This window comes from Gopherus flavomarginatus, chromosome 5 (genome assembly GCF_025201925.1).
Source record: "Gopherus flavomarginatus isolate rGopFla2 chromosome 5, rGopFla2.mat.asm, whole genome shotgun sequence".
In the NCBI taxonomy this organism is placed as follows: domain Eukaryota; kingdom Metazoa; phylum Chordata; order Testudines; family Testudinidae; genus Gopherus; species Gopherus flavomarginatus.
Genome location: NC_066621.1, coordinates 4928831 through 4945738, shown reverse-complemented (window position 1 = coordinate 4945738; position 16908 = coordinate 4928831). Strand labels below are relative to the sequence as shown.

The 16908-nt window shown below is 52.8% G+C and overlaps 1 protein-coding gene across 1 annotated transcript in view; it reads left to right on the top strand.

The window, feature by feature from the left end:
- LOC127052743 (integrin alpha-L-like) overlaps positions 1 to 16908 on the top strand; it is a 40821-nt gene that overhangs the window by 6297 nt on the left and 17616 nt on the right. Inside the window, exons 2-8 of the mRNA XM_050956683.1 lie at positions 11823 to 11931; positions 12631 to 12725; positions 12811 to 12875; positions 13169 to 13283; positions 13693 to 13823; positions 14355 to 14500; positions 14682 to 14823. Coding sequence (XP_050812640.1) covers positions 11823 to 11931; positions 12631 to 12725; positions 12811 to 12875; positions 13169 to 13283; positions 13693 to 13823; positions 14355 to 14500; positions 14682 to 14823 — 803 coding nt within the window. The remainder of the gene's footprint in view (positions 1 to 11822; positions 11932 to 12630; positions 12726 to 12810; positions 12876 to 13168; positions 13284 to 13692; positions 13824 to 14354; positions 14501 to 14681; positions 14824 to 16908) is intronic.

Genomic DNA, 16908 nt, shown 5'->3' with positions numbered 1-16908 from the left:
GGGTGCCCTTGGTCATTAGTGACAGCCTAGGCCAGACGCCCTTGTTAATTTCAGCCATCCTGGGCTGGATGCCCTCAATTATTAGTGATGCCCCAGGCTGGACACCTGCAACTTTGTCATTGTACCCAATCCTTTATTCCCTAAACACTGCCCAACTTTTCAATCCTTTTTAATGTGTGTTTGGGGCAGTGGGCTCCCCTCCTGCCAGCAAAACCTCCAATCTAGCCACTGCGGCTGCTCAGAGGGGAAACAGCTGCACCTGGGGACAGCTCAGATCTCAGGCTGGGTTTTCTCTCAGGCCTCTGAGTGTGTGCGGCTCCCTCTAGGCAGGGGTGCCCGGCCATGAGCAGCCTGTGAACCCCAGGGATCACAGGGCACAAGGGCAAATCCTTCCCACACCTCGCATCTACCCTGGTGAGTCAGCGGGTTAAGCTGATGAATGGACTCCTCTTCCGAAAGGTCCAGCCCCTGTCTAGCTTTCCTGCCTGCCACAAGCCCCACTGGCATCCCTGCTGCATGGCGTCTGCCCCCAGTCCTGCTCCCACGAATGCCCCACCAGTGCTCCCTCCCCATTGCGGGAACCTCTACCCCCGCCACCCCGACTAGCACCCCTAATCTGTGATCCCTCCCCATAGCGGGAACCCTTCCCACCACCACCCCGACTAGCACCCCCAGTCTGTGATCCCTTCCCATTGCGGAACCCCTCCCCACCAACTAGCAACCCTAATGTATGATCCCTCCCCATTGTGTGAATCCCTCCCCCACCACCCCGACTAGCACCCCTAATCTGTGATCTCTCCCCATTGCGTGATCCCCTCCCTCACCACTTCAGCTAGCATCCCAATCTGTGATCCCTCCCCATTGCAGAACCCCTCCCCGCCCCCCCCAACTAGCACCCCTAATCTGTGATTCCTCCCCCTTGCAGAACCCCTCCCCCCCACCCCAACTAGCAGCCCTAATCTGTGATCCCTCTCCTTTGCGGGAACCCCTCCCCCCACCACCACCCCGACTAGCACCCCCAGTCTGTGATCCCTCCCCATTGTGGAACCCCTCCCCCACCACCCCAACTAGCACCCCTAATCTGTGATCCCTCCCCATTGTGGAACCCCTCCCCTGCCCCCCCAACTAGCACCCCTGATCTGTGATCCCTCCCCATTGTGGAACCCCTCCCCCTGCCCCCTGACTAGCACCCCTAATCTGTGATCCCTCCCCATTGCAGAACCCCTCTCCCTGCCCCCCGACTAGCACCCCAATCTATGATCCTTCCCCATTGTGGGAACCCTTCCCCTGCCCCCCAACTAGCACCCCCAATCTGTGCTCCCTCCCCATTGTGGGGACTCCCCCTCTAAGGGCACATATTCACTGGCAACTTTAAAGTGCAGTCGCGGCCCCGATGCTTCGGCAGCACTTAAACATGGCTTGTGTTGTCACAGCCAACCGCTGGGAGTGAGATCTCGCAGCGCTCTAAAAAACCCACCTCTGCCAGGGGCGTAGCTCCTGTCTACACTGGTGCTTTACAGAGCTGAAACGTGCAGCGCTCAGGGGGGTGTTTTTTCACACACATGCCTGAACGAGAAAGTCGCAGCACTGTAAAGTGCCAATGGAGAGAAGCCCTGTGACTCTTACCTCTTCAGTCTTCAGGACACCTGGGTTCTTCATGCCCTCAGGCCGACAGCTATGCAGTGTTGTCAACTCACAATATTTGGCATTTCACATAAAGCCCCAGCTGCCAGAGTCATGTTTAGATGCGAATCGCCCGGTCGTATTTTCAAACACAGTGTGCCTCTCCAGCCCTTGTCTGGGGGAGAGACGCGAGCACCAGGAACTCTTGCCGGCTTGGAAATCAAATAAGGAAGACCACAAATTTGCCATTGTAAAAAACAAAACAAAACCCCACCCAAGATATTTAAAGCCAATCTTATGATTTCAGGGGACTTGGTGTGTGATTTTTTGAGTGCTTGGGAATGGCAATACGGAAGCGGGGCCCTAGAGGTTAAAATGAAAAAAAAAAAACACCTCAGCTTTCTGTCAGATTGTACTCAGATAATTAAAAACTGTTATTTCCTTGCGGCCTGTGGTTTGGAGTGTGTGAAGAAAGCGCACAAGAAGAACCTCTGCTTTCTCCACGCTGGCTTCCTGTAGCAGCACTGAGGCAAACCGGGTGGGAGGGTTAAGGAGTTGGAGCCAGGGGGGCTGGGAGCCAGGACTCCTGGGTTCTGTCCCCAGCTCTGGAAGGGAGTAGGGGCTAGTGGGTCGTAGTCCGGGGGGCTGGGAGTCAGGATGCCTGAGTTCTACCCCTGTTTTGTCTCCCATTGGCCTGCGATGGAAGGAAAATGCCTTTCACGGCCTACAAGGCCACATCTTTCAGTGCAGAGGCACAGTTGTACCGATGCCCTCGTGAAGATGCTCCATCCCAGAGGCTCTACAGCCTTTCCAGGCGCCTGGACCTCTCTCAGGAGTCGGATTTATCTTGCATGCCCCAAGTTTCATCTCCACCTAAAAACGACTGGCTTACAAAGCCGGCCATAAACATACCAAAGTGTCGTTGTCACTCTAGTAGTGAACAATGGCTGCCTTGCTCATATAATTATAAAATAAAGCCATTGGCATAGAAATATTGCCCGTCTATTTCAGGGTATAGAGAAGCCATTGTCTGTGTGATGTTTTAGTTTGTACCGACTTCGCTAGTGTTTTTTATGTAGCCTCTTGTAAAATTAGGCAAAGCTCCAGATGAGGTGCTGTACCCCCTGGAAGACCTCTGTGTACCCTCAGGGGTATGCGTACCCCTGGTTGAGCACACTGTCCGGTTGTCATTAAAAGCCCACCTCTGCAAGTGGCAGACTCACACCCTGGAGTGACATAAGTTATGCCAACTGAGGCTGTAGTGTAGACAGCGATTCCACCATAGACTAACCCGTTGCTTGTTTCACACGCCAGCTTTCGACATAGCAGGGCCTCTTCCTCTTTCAGTTATTAGCACCTGCAGCTAGGAACCCAGCTGGGGCTGGGGGCAGGCGGTTAACGCAGAGGAGAGCACATAGAAATGTGAGGGAGAGTAGGGAGCTTTGAAAGGCAGATTATAGTGGGGCGGTGGGACCACCGGAGCTAAGGCTCAGAGAGCCCGCAGCTTGACAGCTGATTTCTCTAAATGCTCTAAAATCCCCGGACCGATTGGATTTGGCTTGAAAACTGCTCAGCCCTGAGGGCTGCGGGGTAGGGATAATGGTCTAGGTGTGTGTGGGGGAGGGGTTCTAATGTTTTGGGGGCTCAAACGCTCCCCAAACTGAGTGCGCCTGGAGCCATGATCTCTGCCAGCATGCTGGGTAAAAGCTGGCTCTTTATCCCTTGAGATCATCAGTACAAGGCACTTGCTGGCTTGTGGCTTTTGAAACTCTTTGAAGCTCAGGGGTTGTGAGTTGGAGGCTCTTTGTACACTACAGCGTGTGTCGGTGCAACTCACGTCACTGCGGGGGCTGGAGCAGCGAAGCAGACAGGAGAGCTCGTTCCCATCACTTTAGAGCAGCTAGATTAGAGAGATTACAGCGGTGGAGCTGCACAGCTATGAGCTCTCTGGGGTAACCGTAGCCTGAGTCGGGCCTGGGGGAGCAGTCTGAGGAACACGTGGTGTGTGCACTAGATGTTCTCAGTCTGCGGGGGAGGTGGTGCCTAATGGAAGTTTGGCTTCAGTTTAAGAGTTGGTATTTCAAAGTCCACACGCAGATTGATATTTTATTCCAGTAAATTCACTGACAACCACCTTCATGAGCTCAGGGTTAAGGTGGCCCAGGACTGTCTCATGCCCTTCCAGAATGCTGAGTTCAGCAAAGCACAACCTCCGAAAACCAGGAAATACGGAGTTAATACATAACCTTAACTCTGCCATCTTTGAGTGATGCCCCAACATCATGGGCGGTGGGTAGCATAGGCATGGGAAGGCTGTGCCTCCCCAAACAGCCTGGCACAGCCCCTCCCACAGTCCTTCCCCAGGGTCCCTCCTGCCTGCTTCAGTTCCCTTCCCACCGGTGCTCTTCTGAGGATGAGAGGCTGGGGCAGGCAGGCTGGGGCTGGTGCACACAAGACCCAGGGCTGGGGGAGCTCCGGGGTTGGAGCTGGGGGGTGCTCCGGCCGCACCACCCGCCCACCCAGTGCTGTGGCTGAGGGAACTCTGGCCATGCCACCCACCTGGCACTGGGGGCTGGGGGCGTGTTGGGGGGACAGCGGCTGTGGGGTGTGTGTGCTCCTGGCTCTGGGGGGGGAAGAAGGATGAGAGGGTGGGGCCACAGGCAGAGGGGGAGGGGATGGGGGCTAGCCTCCCCCAATGGTGCATTCACCTGTCACCCATGCCCAATGTGCTCATAAGACACACGCTGACCAGGAGCTCCCTACACCTGCCCTACACTCACTTAGCCTGGTCCACAGAAAGAAACACCGCCCCCCCATCTGCTAGATTTTGCAACCCCTTTAGCACTCCCATCACCTTCATGCGCATGGTGCTGTCCGGCACTCTGTTTTCACTTAGCCTCCGTTAAATCCACAGAGCTCACTCACCTCCCACCTCGCTGCTGACAAGCCCCAAGGCAAGGAATTCCCTGGGCCCTGCTACTGACACAGCCTACACCCCGCATGGCTGAAACGACTGGATCTCCCAAAACACACGTACATGGGGTGAGGGAGAGGGGCTCACAATTCCTCCCCTCCCCCCCACCCGATCAGCTTATAACATCACAGCTCTGCCAAGCTGCTCCAACTAATCCCTCCATCATTCAGCATAGCTACTCCTAGTACAGGGAATGCAGCTGCAGTGCCTGCAGATCATAGAGTCATGAACTGCAGCATAGTCTCCTCTGCCAATGGGACTCGTCTTGGTGACTTTACTGAGTGAGAGGTCTGTCTCCTGGAGTGTCATCGGGACGTCTGGGAGATGTTATCCATTCTCTAACCTGAGAACAGTTCATGTTTAGTAGGCTAGCAGCATGGGGGCAAGGTGATCCTAACACTGGGACTTCAAAGTTAATGTGTGCTCTTGTTTTGACATAACTTGATCTTATCTCATTGCACTGATGAGAAGTGTATATAGAATAAGGTCAGGATATTTTGTTTTGTCTCTAGAACTTTCTGTAAAGCATGCTGGTATCTGAGAGGACTTAGAATCATAGAATCATACAATATCAGGGTTGGAAGGGACCTCAGGAGGTCATCTAGTCCAACCTCCTGCTCAAAGCAGGACCAATCCCCAACGAAATAATTCCCAGTGGCTCTTGCTAGCCCCGGGGGGGCTCAAGGGGGTTCCAAAGAGGGCGGAGCTAGACTGTTCTCAATGGTACCAGATGACAGAACAAGGAGCAATGGTCTCAAGTTGCAGTGGGGCAGGCTTAGGCTGGATATTAGGAAACACTATTTCACTAGGAGGGTGGTGAAGCACTGGAATGGGTTACCTAGGGAGGTGGTAGAATCTCCTTCCTTAGAGGTTTTTAAGGCCTGGCTTGATAAAGCCCTGGCTGAGATGATTTAGTTGGTGTTGGTCCTGCTTTGAGCAGGGGGTTGGACTAGATACCTCCTGAGGTCCCTGCCAACCCTGATATGCTCTGATTCTATGATTTGTCTTCACTTTGTATTTCCTGGTTTGCAGAGGTTAAAGTTTTGCTGAACGTGACGTTCTGGGAGGCCATGAGAGCCTCCGGTGACCTTCCCCCTGTGTTTATGAAGTTTTTTGAACAGAAAAAAGCATTATAAATAGGAACTGGTGGTCATTTAGGCAGTTGTAACACTACTGTGGTTAATTAATGTAATGACACCACCTCGCTCACGACTGGTGCTTTAGCTCTGTCAATTGCAAAGTGCTTAGGAAAGAAGGGAAATATCTTTAGCCCCATATTAGAGGTGAGGAAATTGCGGGACAAAGAGGTGAAGTGACCTGGTCAAGGTCACTCAGCAGCCAAGGCAGGACTGGGCCCCATGACTCCTGAGGCCCATGGGTCTCACTGCACAGCCGCATGGTTGCTATGTGATTCCCATCCCATATGGTTTGTTGTGGGGGCAGTACCAGGTTTACAATGGCACCAGGATGCCAGGCCCACACTGAGAAGGGGCCCTGGCACCCAGACTGTGGCTCCGCCCCCACCCCACTCCAACCATGCTGTGCCCCAAGGCCCCGCCCACACTCTGCCTCTTCCCCCTGAAGCCCCGCCCATCCCTTGCTCCTCTCCACCCCCTCCTCCAGGCCTTGGGGGTGCAGTGTGGGCAAGGCCTTGTAGGGAAGAGGTCAACCTGGAGACAGTGTCTTGGGGGGAAGAGACTGAGTGGGGGCAGGGCCTCAGGGTGGGGCATGGGCGGAGCAGGGGGCAGGGCCATCGTCTCATAAAAGATTAATCTGGCCCTGTGTGGAGCGCTGGGGTTAATCGTCCTGCTTTGAAATGTTTGTCCTGTGTAGTTGCTAATGGGGTGGGTGAGAGAAGCCTCAGACATGGGCCACGTCCTAGATATTGGATGAAATTAGTCATCGGTGAAGGAACAGAAATGGACACTGCATAGAGTCAGGCATGAGGGTTTATGACACACAGTGCTGGGGGAGTGTTACTCTGCTTATTAGCTCAGACACTGCTGAATAATTGATTATATAGGGTGCTTGTGGGCATCATAGAATATCAGGATTGGAAAGGACCTCAGGAGGTCATCTAGTCCGACCCCCTGCTTGAAGCAGGACCAATCCCCAGACAGATTTTTGCCCTAACTTGTCCCCTCGAGGATTAAGTTTATAACCCTGGCTTTAGTAGGCCAATGCCCAAACCACTGAACTATCCCTCCTCCTGAAGGATTAGGCGCTTAGGGAAGTGATGGAGTAGGAGGTTCCGAGCCGCTGGATAGGTTTTAGCAGCAAGACACAGGTAGCACAATAAGCCAATAGTCTAAAAGTTTACATAATGGCTCCGCCCATGGTTCAGGTTAACATACAACATATTGCTAATATACAAGTGTTTTTCCTTAAACTGTTTTTATTAGGAGGTATAAGTTGAATCCTGATTTGGGGTTCATAGGAATGAGGTAGCTCTTCCGGTTGGCCAACAGGTACGTTCCTGGGGGTTAAAGCAAAAAGACAGTAAAAAAGTACATGGTAACTGAAATTGTTTACCATTGTGGTTTTAAAAACTAGCATTGACATCTATGAATTAGAAAAGATCTGTGATGGGGATGTCATATATCATACTGACATGTTGGACCTCTCTCTAAACTCTAGGTGGGTATTTGCTATCTCCTTCCGGCACTGGAGAGTGGACACTGAGGCCCCTCTCAATTTTTTGTGTGTCTGTAACTTCTGATAAAGTCACCAATTACTGCTCCCTATTTGCTGACTTTGCTTATTTAGTAACAAAGCAATGTTGGCTCTTGTTTCCAAAGTGGGGGCATAGCCCAGAGGTTTGAGCATTAGCCTGCTAAACCTAAGGTGTGAGTTCAATGCTTAAGGGGGCCACTTAGGGATCTGGGGCCCAATTCTGTTTGGGGATTGATCCTGCTTTAAGCAGGGGGTTAGACTAGATGCTCTCCTGAAATCCCTTCCAAGTTGACCTTGATATTCTATGATCATCCAGGTTCAGAGTAGCAGCCACATTAGTCTGTATCTGCAAAAAGAACAGGCATACTTGTGGCACCTCAGTTTTGTTAGCTCACAAGTCCTCCTGTTCTTTTTATGATTATCCAGGTTTTCTTAGCCCTTATTGTTCATAGTTCACTAGGCCCCAGGCCTTAAACCAAGCTGTGGAATTTGGGTCTATGTAAAAAGTTTTTAACGGAAACTGTGGTTAAGATTTTACATACCCATTAAATGGATCATGGCCCTTCAATCAGAAAGTGCTTTGCTATATCCAGATCCGCAGCCCAGGATAATGCTGCAAGGGGGAAGGCTAGAGGGAAGGGGCTGTATGCACCCCAGAGAGGAGCGAAGTGGCATCGCAGATGAATAAGAACATCCCATGGAGATGAATCCAGCCTGAAACATAAGCTCTGAGAAGTGTGAACTGCCCCATTCATGTCAGTGGATGTTCCCACCACCCCCACCCACACTGCTGGAGAGCCTGTGATATGCATCGAGCGTGCCTGTTCTCAGCTCCTCACCCCCATCTCAGGCCCAGTCGACACTATAGAGTTAGGTTGGCATAAGGCAGTTGATATCAACTTAACCCTGTAAGTGTCTGCACTGAAATGTAGCTCCCGTAAATCGCCCACTGCAGCTACATGCATCGCCTGCTGGCTGTCAGCCCTGTGAGGGGGAGGGGGGCTTCAGCGGTCAGTGCCCCACAATGTCATTGGATGCGCTGCTGGTGCGGACGATGGCTGTGAAATGCCGCTTTAACTGCTGTGGTGGCTGTACGGCGGCTTAAGGTGGCAGTGTAGCCACGCCCCCAGCAGCATGGTCTTGGTGCAGGGTCCCCATAGGCCTGTTCTCAGCTGCCCCCAGAGGCTGGTTCATATGGGAGCATCAGGGGCTCAGACTTCCGGGGAAGAGCAGAGCTTCTCCGGATAGCGGCTCACAGGGGGGTGGGGCAGAGAAAGCGCCTCAGACCCCCTAGAATGGCTCAGACACCCCCAGACCCCAGAACACAAACAGGAGGGGAGACTATGGGGCAGGCGCCCCCTCCCCTAATCCCTCCACTCACTTTGCCACCCAGCCCGATGTCACTTCTCCAGTCCTCACCCCCTTCCCCAACCTCTTGTGGTCCCCTTCCCATAATCCCCCCACTCCTTGCCACAGCCTCTCCTCCCCACGCCTTTACCCCTGTTTCCCCCTCCCCTTCCAGCAAGCATTCACCTATTTCATCTTTAAAAAACAAAAAAAAAGTTTGAGCCCCCGCTGAACTCGAGAGTGCCCGTCCCCCAACTAACAACAGCCCGTGGACAGGGGCCACACGCCTGCAGTTCATCTTCTTGCCAAGGGTCGGGTGTGACTCGATAGGGCCGGGGGCGCAGGGCAGGAGATCAATGACCTCAGCAGATCCTCCAGGGGCCAGTCAGGGTCTGGGACTAATTTCTCTCTGATAAGCCTCTTCACAAGTCTGTTGAATCTGATTGGGTCACAGCTGTTAGGCACACGCCCATCTAAAGAGCAAAATTCTGTTTCAGATTCCATTTGGATTCCCCGTAGGGGCAGAGGATGTCGTGCAGTAGTAGGGTGACAACACAGTAAATGTGAAAAATCAGGACAGGAGGTGGGGGGTAATAGGTGCCCATATAAGAAAAAGACCTTAAAATCGGGACTGTCCCTATAAAATCAGGACATCTGGACACCCTATGTAGTAGTTGGGTGAAATGTCAAGCGATTAAGACCATCTGAGGCACAATCAGGCATATGGTTTGATCCCCAGGTCTGTGCAAAAACTGTCAGCAGAATCTTTCAACCGTAAGGAATGATGAGTTTGGGGGCGGCCGGCACCTCGGAAACTTCTTGCTCAAATGACTCCAGATTTGGATCACTAACTACCCAGCACACCCATGAGGCACACCAGATTTCAAAGCAGTACCAATAAGGGTACGTCCACACTACAGCTTAAAATCGATATTAGTAAAATTGATTTTATAAACAGGTTTTATAAAATTGATTTTACACGTCCACACTAGGCCCTCGTCCAGACTACCCCGCCATATCGGCGGGTTAAAATCGATTGCTCGGGGATCGATATATCGCGTCTAATGTAGACGCGATATATCGATCCCCGAGCGCGCTTATATCGATTCCGGAACTCCATCAACCCCAACGGAGTTCCAGAATCGACACGGAGAGCCGCGGACATCGATCCCGCGCCATCTGGACAGGTGAGTAATTCAATCTTAGATATTCGACTTCAGCTACGTTATTCACGTAGCTGAAGTTGCGTATCTAAGATCGATTTCCCCCCCCAGTCTGGACGAGCCCTCAGGCACATTACTTCGGTGGTGTGCGTCCATGGTCCAAGGGTACCATCGATTTCCGGAGCGGTGCACTCTGGGTAGCTCAGTAAAAGAATGGGACCAATAACTTCGATTTCCGTCCACACTAACCCTAAATTGATTTAGTAATATCGATTTTAGGGTTACTCCTTTCGTTTAGCTGGAGTACAGAAATCAATTTTAAGACCCCTTAAAATCGATTTTAAGTGCCTTGCAGTGTGGACGGTTACAGCGTTAAATCGATTTAACGCTGTTTAAATTGATTTAACGCTGTAGTGTGGACCTGGCCTAAGTATATGGCTTTTAGAGCAGTGGTTCCCAACGAGGAGTACACAGAGGCCTTCCGGGGGTACATCAAGCAGCTGTGTTGTGATCCCTGATATCCATGCCCTATCAACAACTTCCTCAAAAAACAAGGGAAATTCCCTCTCAAATATTTCGTTAAGGCAGAGCTCTGGTTGCCCTTGTGCCCTTTCCAGAAGTGGAGAGCAGCTAAATGTAACCCTCTGCACATGGGACACGCAGCGGTAAGGGATGTGCCACCCCCTGGAATGCAACCTTAACTCTGCCCCCACAGAGCAATGCCCCAGCCCACCCTTGGCAGATGAGGTGCCGCTCTCCTCCCAGCTGAGATGGAGCACTGTGGGCCATGTTCAGGGCAGTTAGTGAACAGAAGCTGGCTATGCCTGGCCTGGGCCTGATCACTTCGCCTGCTCTGTGCAGACCACCCCACACCCGCCAGATGCCACAACCTCTGGAGCCTCTGGGAGCCCCCCTTCTCTGCCCCCTGCCTTGCAGTGCATGGTCACGTATCTTCTCGTCCCCACAGCAAGAAGAGGCAACTGTGTTCCCCTCCCTTCACAAACCACATAGATCAACCCAGGAACAAGGAGTCCCTGATCACCCTGGGGACAGATGCCCCTCTCCTCCTATCACAGTGCAGCCTACCAGCCTAGCCAGTCCAGCTGGCCTTAGCACAGAGCAGGTACAGACAATGGCATGTTCACAGAGTCATTCTTTGCGAGCAGCTAAAGTGGCCTGATGGAGCTGGCATTAGCTCCCTAGAGCGGAGATTGTGGGTTCAAGTCCCAGCTGGGATGAAAAACTACCCTGACTAGAACCTACTTGTAAGGATGTGACATGGCACTTTTTTTCCCCTCTAGGATGTGCCAGCTGTGATCCAGCCCCAGGCTGGCTCTTGGGAACAGGGAATGGGACCCTCTAGGGGGTGCCAGGTCCAAGATAGAGGTGATGGGCTGGCTCAGGGGGGCAGGAATAGAGAGGGGGATGGGCTGACTCAGGGCAGACACCTATTCAGTGGTTCCCTGGGTGAGGTGAGTTTGTTGGGTCTAAATACAAATTTCCTGTCCTGCAAGTGTCACTTACCAGTCCCCCTTGCTCACTGAGGGGCTGGACCAGAGCCTGACCTCCCATCACCCCCTGGGGTGGGGGCTGCCTATGGGGGGAGCTCTCCCTGGACCCCCCCAGCAAGCTGGGAGCTCTCCTGTCAGCTAGTCACACACTGACTGCAGCATGATGCAAGCAGGGTGGAGAGGTGTTAAACGACACTGGGGGGACCAGGCAGGGAGTGGGGCTGGCCTCAGCCCACAAGTCACTAACCACACGGCACTGCTGACATAACCAGGGCAGGGTTCCCATGCAAGAGAGCGGAGGCATGTGTGAAAGGCAGAGTGAAAGGATATGGCAGCAGGTCAGGGTTCTTGGCAGCCGGGCGTCACCTCTCCTGGGGAAGAAGGGGTTGTTAGAGTCAAAGAGCAGGGTTAGGGGGTTGAGTAGCAGCATCCCCACTCTGGATGGGGAGGTGGCTGCGCAGGAGGATGCTCTTGCCCCTGCGGTAAAAGCTGCTCTGACCCGGTTTCCTTCAATATCCCATGCCCCTGTAGGGCCAGCCCCCACCCTGGGGTACAACATTGACACCATCCACCCAAAGGTGCTAGCCCCTGAGGCGAGTAGGACTTTCGGGTACCAAGTGCTGCAGTTCAGAGATGCAAGGTAAGAGACCCACCCCACATCCCTGCCAGTGTCCAGTAAAGAGAGGAGTGGGATCTAATAGATTAGAGGGGGCTGAGAATCAGGCCTCCTGGGTTCTATCCCCAGCTCTGAGTGGGGCCAGGCCAGGCCAGGGAGTTGGACTCCAGGGTTTTGTGCTGGGTCGAGGGGGGAGGAGTGGGATCTAGTGGGTTAGAGCAGATGGGGCTGGTTGTCAAGACTCCTGGGTTCTGTTTTCTCAGCTCTAGGAGGCCCGTGGGGTTTAGTTTATGACGGAGGAGGCACCATGCTGTAACAAGGCCCCAGACTGAGGTGCATTTCAGTGTCAAGGATTGCCAGGCCCCTGCCTGCTTGTTCCCGGTGGCGGAATGCCCCCAGCCTGTGTATGGACCCCACTGGGTCATGCACAAATCACGATGCTGACTCCCTCTTCCTCTTTCACTACCCAAAAGCATGCAGCATCCGCCAGGGCTAACTGGGAAGTGAGAGCATGTCACGGGGCCACAGATAGAAGCACTGGGGAAGGGACCCAATGAAGGATTAACTGGAATACAGAAATCAGAAAGGAGATGGGGGTCTCATCACATTAGAGCAGGGAGGGGGCTGGGAGTCAGGACGCCTGGGTTCTAGCTCCATCCCATGTGGGGTCCCTGGCAAGCGGGTATTTCTCATCCCTGGCACCTGATCTGCCTTGTTTTACAGTATCATCGTGGGAGCACCAGGTGACCAGAACTCCACAGGGCAGTTGTACCAATGTGCTGTGAAGAAAGGCTCCTGCCAGGCCATCCCATTGCCGGGTGGGTCTGGGGTGAAATTGGGGTGGCAGGGGACACGGGGCACCGGACAGGGCGAAGCACTGACCCCATTTCCCTCTCCTTGCAGCGAGTGCTCAAATGGCACATCTCGGCATGTCCCTGGCGAGCAGTGACGCAGAGGCCCAGATGATTGTGAGTGTGCAGGGGGGCACTGGCTGCGGGACAGGCCCTGATGGGATGTCTCCAGCTCTGCTGGGGATGCTCCTGCTTCAGGTGGGGACAGGCTAGATGGGGGCGTCTCCCTCTCTGCCATCCCCTCTTGGATTCTTCTGCTGGGCTCATACCTGGAGACCCAGGCCCCGTTCCCATCTCCCCTTCCTGTCGAATTTGGCTCAGCCATAGACATGCTGATTTCCAGTCCGATGTGCTCCCCTCTCCCCCATTCCATACACGGCTGGTAACTGCCTGATCGGTGCTCCCCATAGGCCTGCGGTTCTGGGCTAAGCCGAACATGTGATGCGAACCAGTACCTGAGTGGGGTCTGCTACCTCTTCAAGGGACACCTGGAGCAGCCCAAGGAGCTGACGCCAGGGTTTGAAGGTAAGGAACTGACAGATTCAAAGCACTGAGCCCCAGTTGCCTTCCCCCAGAGCCCAGGAGTCCTGGCTCCCCAGTCTAAGCCACCAGACCCCACTCCTCTCCAGGAGCTGGGGATAGAACCCAGGTGTCCTGGCTCCCAGCCCCCCCGTTCTAACTCATCAGATCCCACTCCCCTCTGAGAGCTAGGGATAGAACCCAGGTGTCCTGGCTCCCAGCTCCCGCTGTTCTAACTCATCAGATCCCACTCCCCTCTGAGAGCTAGGGATAGAACCCAGATGTCCTGGCTCCCAGCCCCCGCTGCTGTAACTACTAGACCCCACTGCCCTCTGAGAGCTGGGAATAGAACCCAGGAGTCCTGGCTCCTGCCCCCCCACTCCACACTCCAGCCCTCTCTGGTGGTTCCCCACAGACTGCCTGAAGGGGAATGTGGATCTGGTGTTTCTCTTCGATGGATCAGGCAGCATGAACTCTGACCAGTTCAATGCCATCAAGGAATTCATGATCGAAGTGATGGAGAAGCTGGGAAACTCCACGATACATGTATGTGAGAGACTCCTGCCCCGCTTGGTACTAGGGGACGCTGCGCTACAAACACCAACCGGGCCCCATCTCCCAGCTTGGCACGGGTCCTACAGGACTTTGCTTTCCATATCCCATCCGTGCTCCATCTCCTGCTTGGCATTAGGGGGCGCTGTGTAGTGGTGGGGGGGCTAATCATGACCCATCTCCTAGCTTGGCACTAGGGGCGCTGTGTTGCAGGGGGTTCTGGTCATGCCACATCACCCAGCTTGGCACTAGGGGGTGCTGTGTAGCAGAGGGGGGGCCTAGCCATGCCCCATCTCCTAGTTTGGCACTAGGGGAACTGTGTTGCGGGGGGTCCTGGTTGTGCCCCATCTCCCAGCTTGGCACTAGGAGGTGCTGTGCTGTGAGGGGTCCTGGCCATGCCCCATGTCTCAGCCTGGCTGTAAGGAGCACTGTGCAGCAGGGATCCCAGCACTGCCCTGTCTACCGGCATGGCACTGGGTGGGGGGAGGCGGGGGTGCTGTTCTGACAGCCCCTCTTCCCCACCAGTTTGCCGCAGTGCAGTTTTCCCTGGCCGTGAAGACAGAATTTGACTTTAACGATTACAAACGAAACCGAAATCCCCGGGAACTCCTGAAGAACGTTAAGCACATGGAGAGCCTGACACACACCTTCAAAGCCATCAACTATGTTGCGTGAGTAACCAGGGACGGGAGGGAGAGATGGACCTGTGATAACCAGCCCCCTACACTCCTAACCTAGAGGTGGCTGCATCTCAGTGCTGCGGGAGGGATCCTTGTCAAAGCAGCTCCTGTGCCCAGTTCTGGAAGTGGCTACTTCTGAGTTCATCTGCACCCATTTCCCTGTGTCCTGCAGAAACCAGGTTTTCACCCCAGAGCATGGCGCCCGGGAAGATGTGGCGCGAGTGATGATCATTATCACGGATGGAGACCCCAGTGACCCTGGGGGGAATGTGACCGCTGCCAAAGAGAAGAACATTGTTCGCTACATCATTGGGGTAAGGAACCTAGAAGTCCTGGTGTAATAACCTTAGTCCCAGATTTGGACCTTAGCGTCCAAAATATGGGGGTTAGCATGAAAACCTCCAAGCTTAGTTACCAGCTTGGACCTGGTACCTGCTGCCACCACCCAAAAAATTAGAGTGTTTTGGGGCACTCTGGTCCCCCTGAAAAACCTTCCCTGGGGACCCCAAGACCCAAATCCCTTGAGTCTCACAACAAAGGGAAATAATCCTTTTTCCCTTCCCCCCTCCAGGTGCTCCTGGAGAGATACACAGACACAAGCTCTGTGAACCCAAACAGAGTGAATCTCCCTCTCTGTTCCCAATCCTGGAAACAAAAAGTACTTTCCTATTCCCCCAGAGGGAATGCAAGGTCAGGCTAGCAATCCAACACACAAATCTCCCCTTGATTTCTTCCTCCCACCAATTCCCTGGTGAGTACAGACTCAATTTCCCTGAAGTAAAGAAAAACTCCAACAGGTCTTAAAAGAAAGCTTTATATAAAAAGAAAGAAAAATAAGTACAAATGTTCTCTCTGTATTGAGATAATACAACACAGGGTCAATTGCTTAAAAGAATATTGAATAAACAGCCTTATTCCAAAAGAATACAAATCAAAGCACTCCAGCACTTATATTCATGCAAATACCAAAGAAAAGAAACCATATAACTTACTATCTGATCTCTTTGTCCTTACACTTGGAAACAGAAGACTAGAAAGTAGAACTACTTCTCCAAAGCTCAGAGAAAGCAGGCAGGCAGAAAACAAAGACAAAGACACTCAATTCCCTCCACCCAAAGTTGAAAAAATCCGGTTTCCTGATTGGTCCTCTGGTCAGGTGCTTCAGGTGAAAGAGACATTAACCCTTAGCTATCTGTTTATGACACGCCCCCCAAATTGCAGACAGTGGGGAAGCTCACTGGCGGCGATTTCCTTCTAGAACTTGAAAATAAACAGATTAATACAACACATACACCTTTACATATACTCCTAAGTATATAACTAACAGACTTCTACATTTTAAGAACACTTTTTAACTACTGAATTCTGGGAAACTCTCACGGGAGAGTGCATCAGCAACTTTATTAGAAGCTCCTGTGATGTGTTGAATTTCAAAATCAAAATCTTGGAGAGCTAAACTCCAACGAAGAAGTTTCTTGTTGTTCCCCTTGGCAGTATGAAGCCACTTTAGTGCAGCATGGTCAGTTTGTAGTTGGAACCGCCGTCCCCAAACATATGGGCGTAGCTTTTCCAGGGCGTACACAATGGCATAGCATTCCTTTTCACTGACTGACCAGTGACTTTCCCTCTCAGACAGTTTCTTGCTGAGAAACACGACAGGATGGAAGTTGTGATCTGTTGCTTCCTGCATGAGCACTGCTCCTATACCACGCTCAGATGCATCTGTGGTTACTAGGAATGGCTTGTCAAAATCCGGGGCCCTGAGCACAGGGTCAGACATGAGCGTTGCCTTAAGTTGGGTAAAGGCCTTTTGACACTCATCAGTCCACTTAACTGCATTTGGCTGGGTCTTTTTGGTCAGGTCGGTCAGTGGGGCAGCGATTTGGCTGTAGTGTGGTACAAATCGCCTGTAGTATCCGGCCAAGCCTAAGAAGGATTGGACCTGCTTCTTTGACTTTGGGACAGGCCACTTTTGGATAGCATCCACCTTGGCCTGTAGGGGGTTTATGGTTCCTCGACCCACCTGGTGCCCCAGGTAAGTCACTCTGTTTTGGCCTATTTGACACTTTTTGGCCTTAACAGTTAGTCCGGCCTGCCTGATGCGCTCAAAGACCTTTTCCAGGTGTAGTAGGTGTTCGGGCCAGGAGTCTGAAAAAATGGCCACATCATCGAGGTAGGCAACTGCAAATTCTCCCAGTCCAGCTAGTAGACCATCTACCAGCCTCTGGAAGGTGGCGGGTGCATTTCGAAGGCCGAAAGGAAGGACATTGAATTCATACACCCCCACATGGGTGACGAATGCTGACCTCTCCTTGGCAGGTTCATCTAGTGGTACTTGCCAGTACCCCTTGGTTAAGTCTATTGTAGAGATGAAATGGGCACGTCCCAACTTTTCCAAT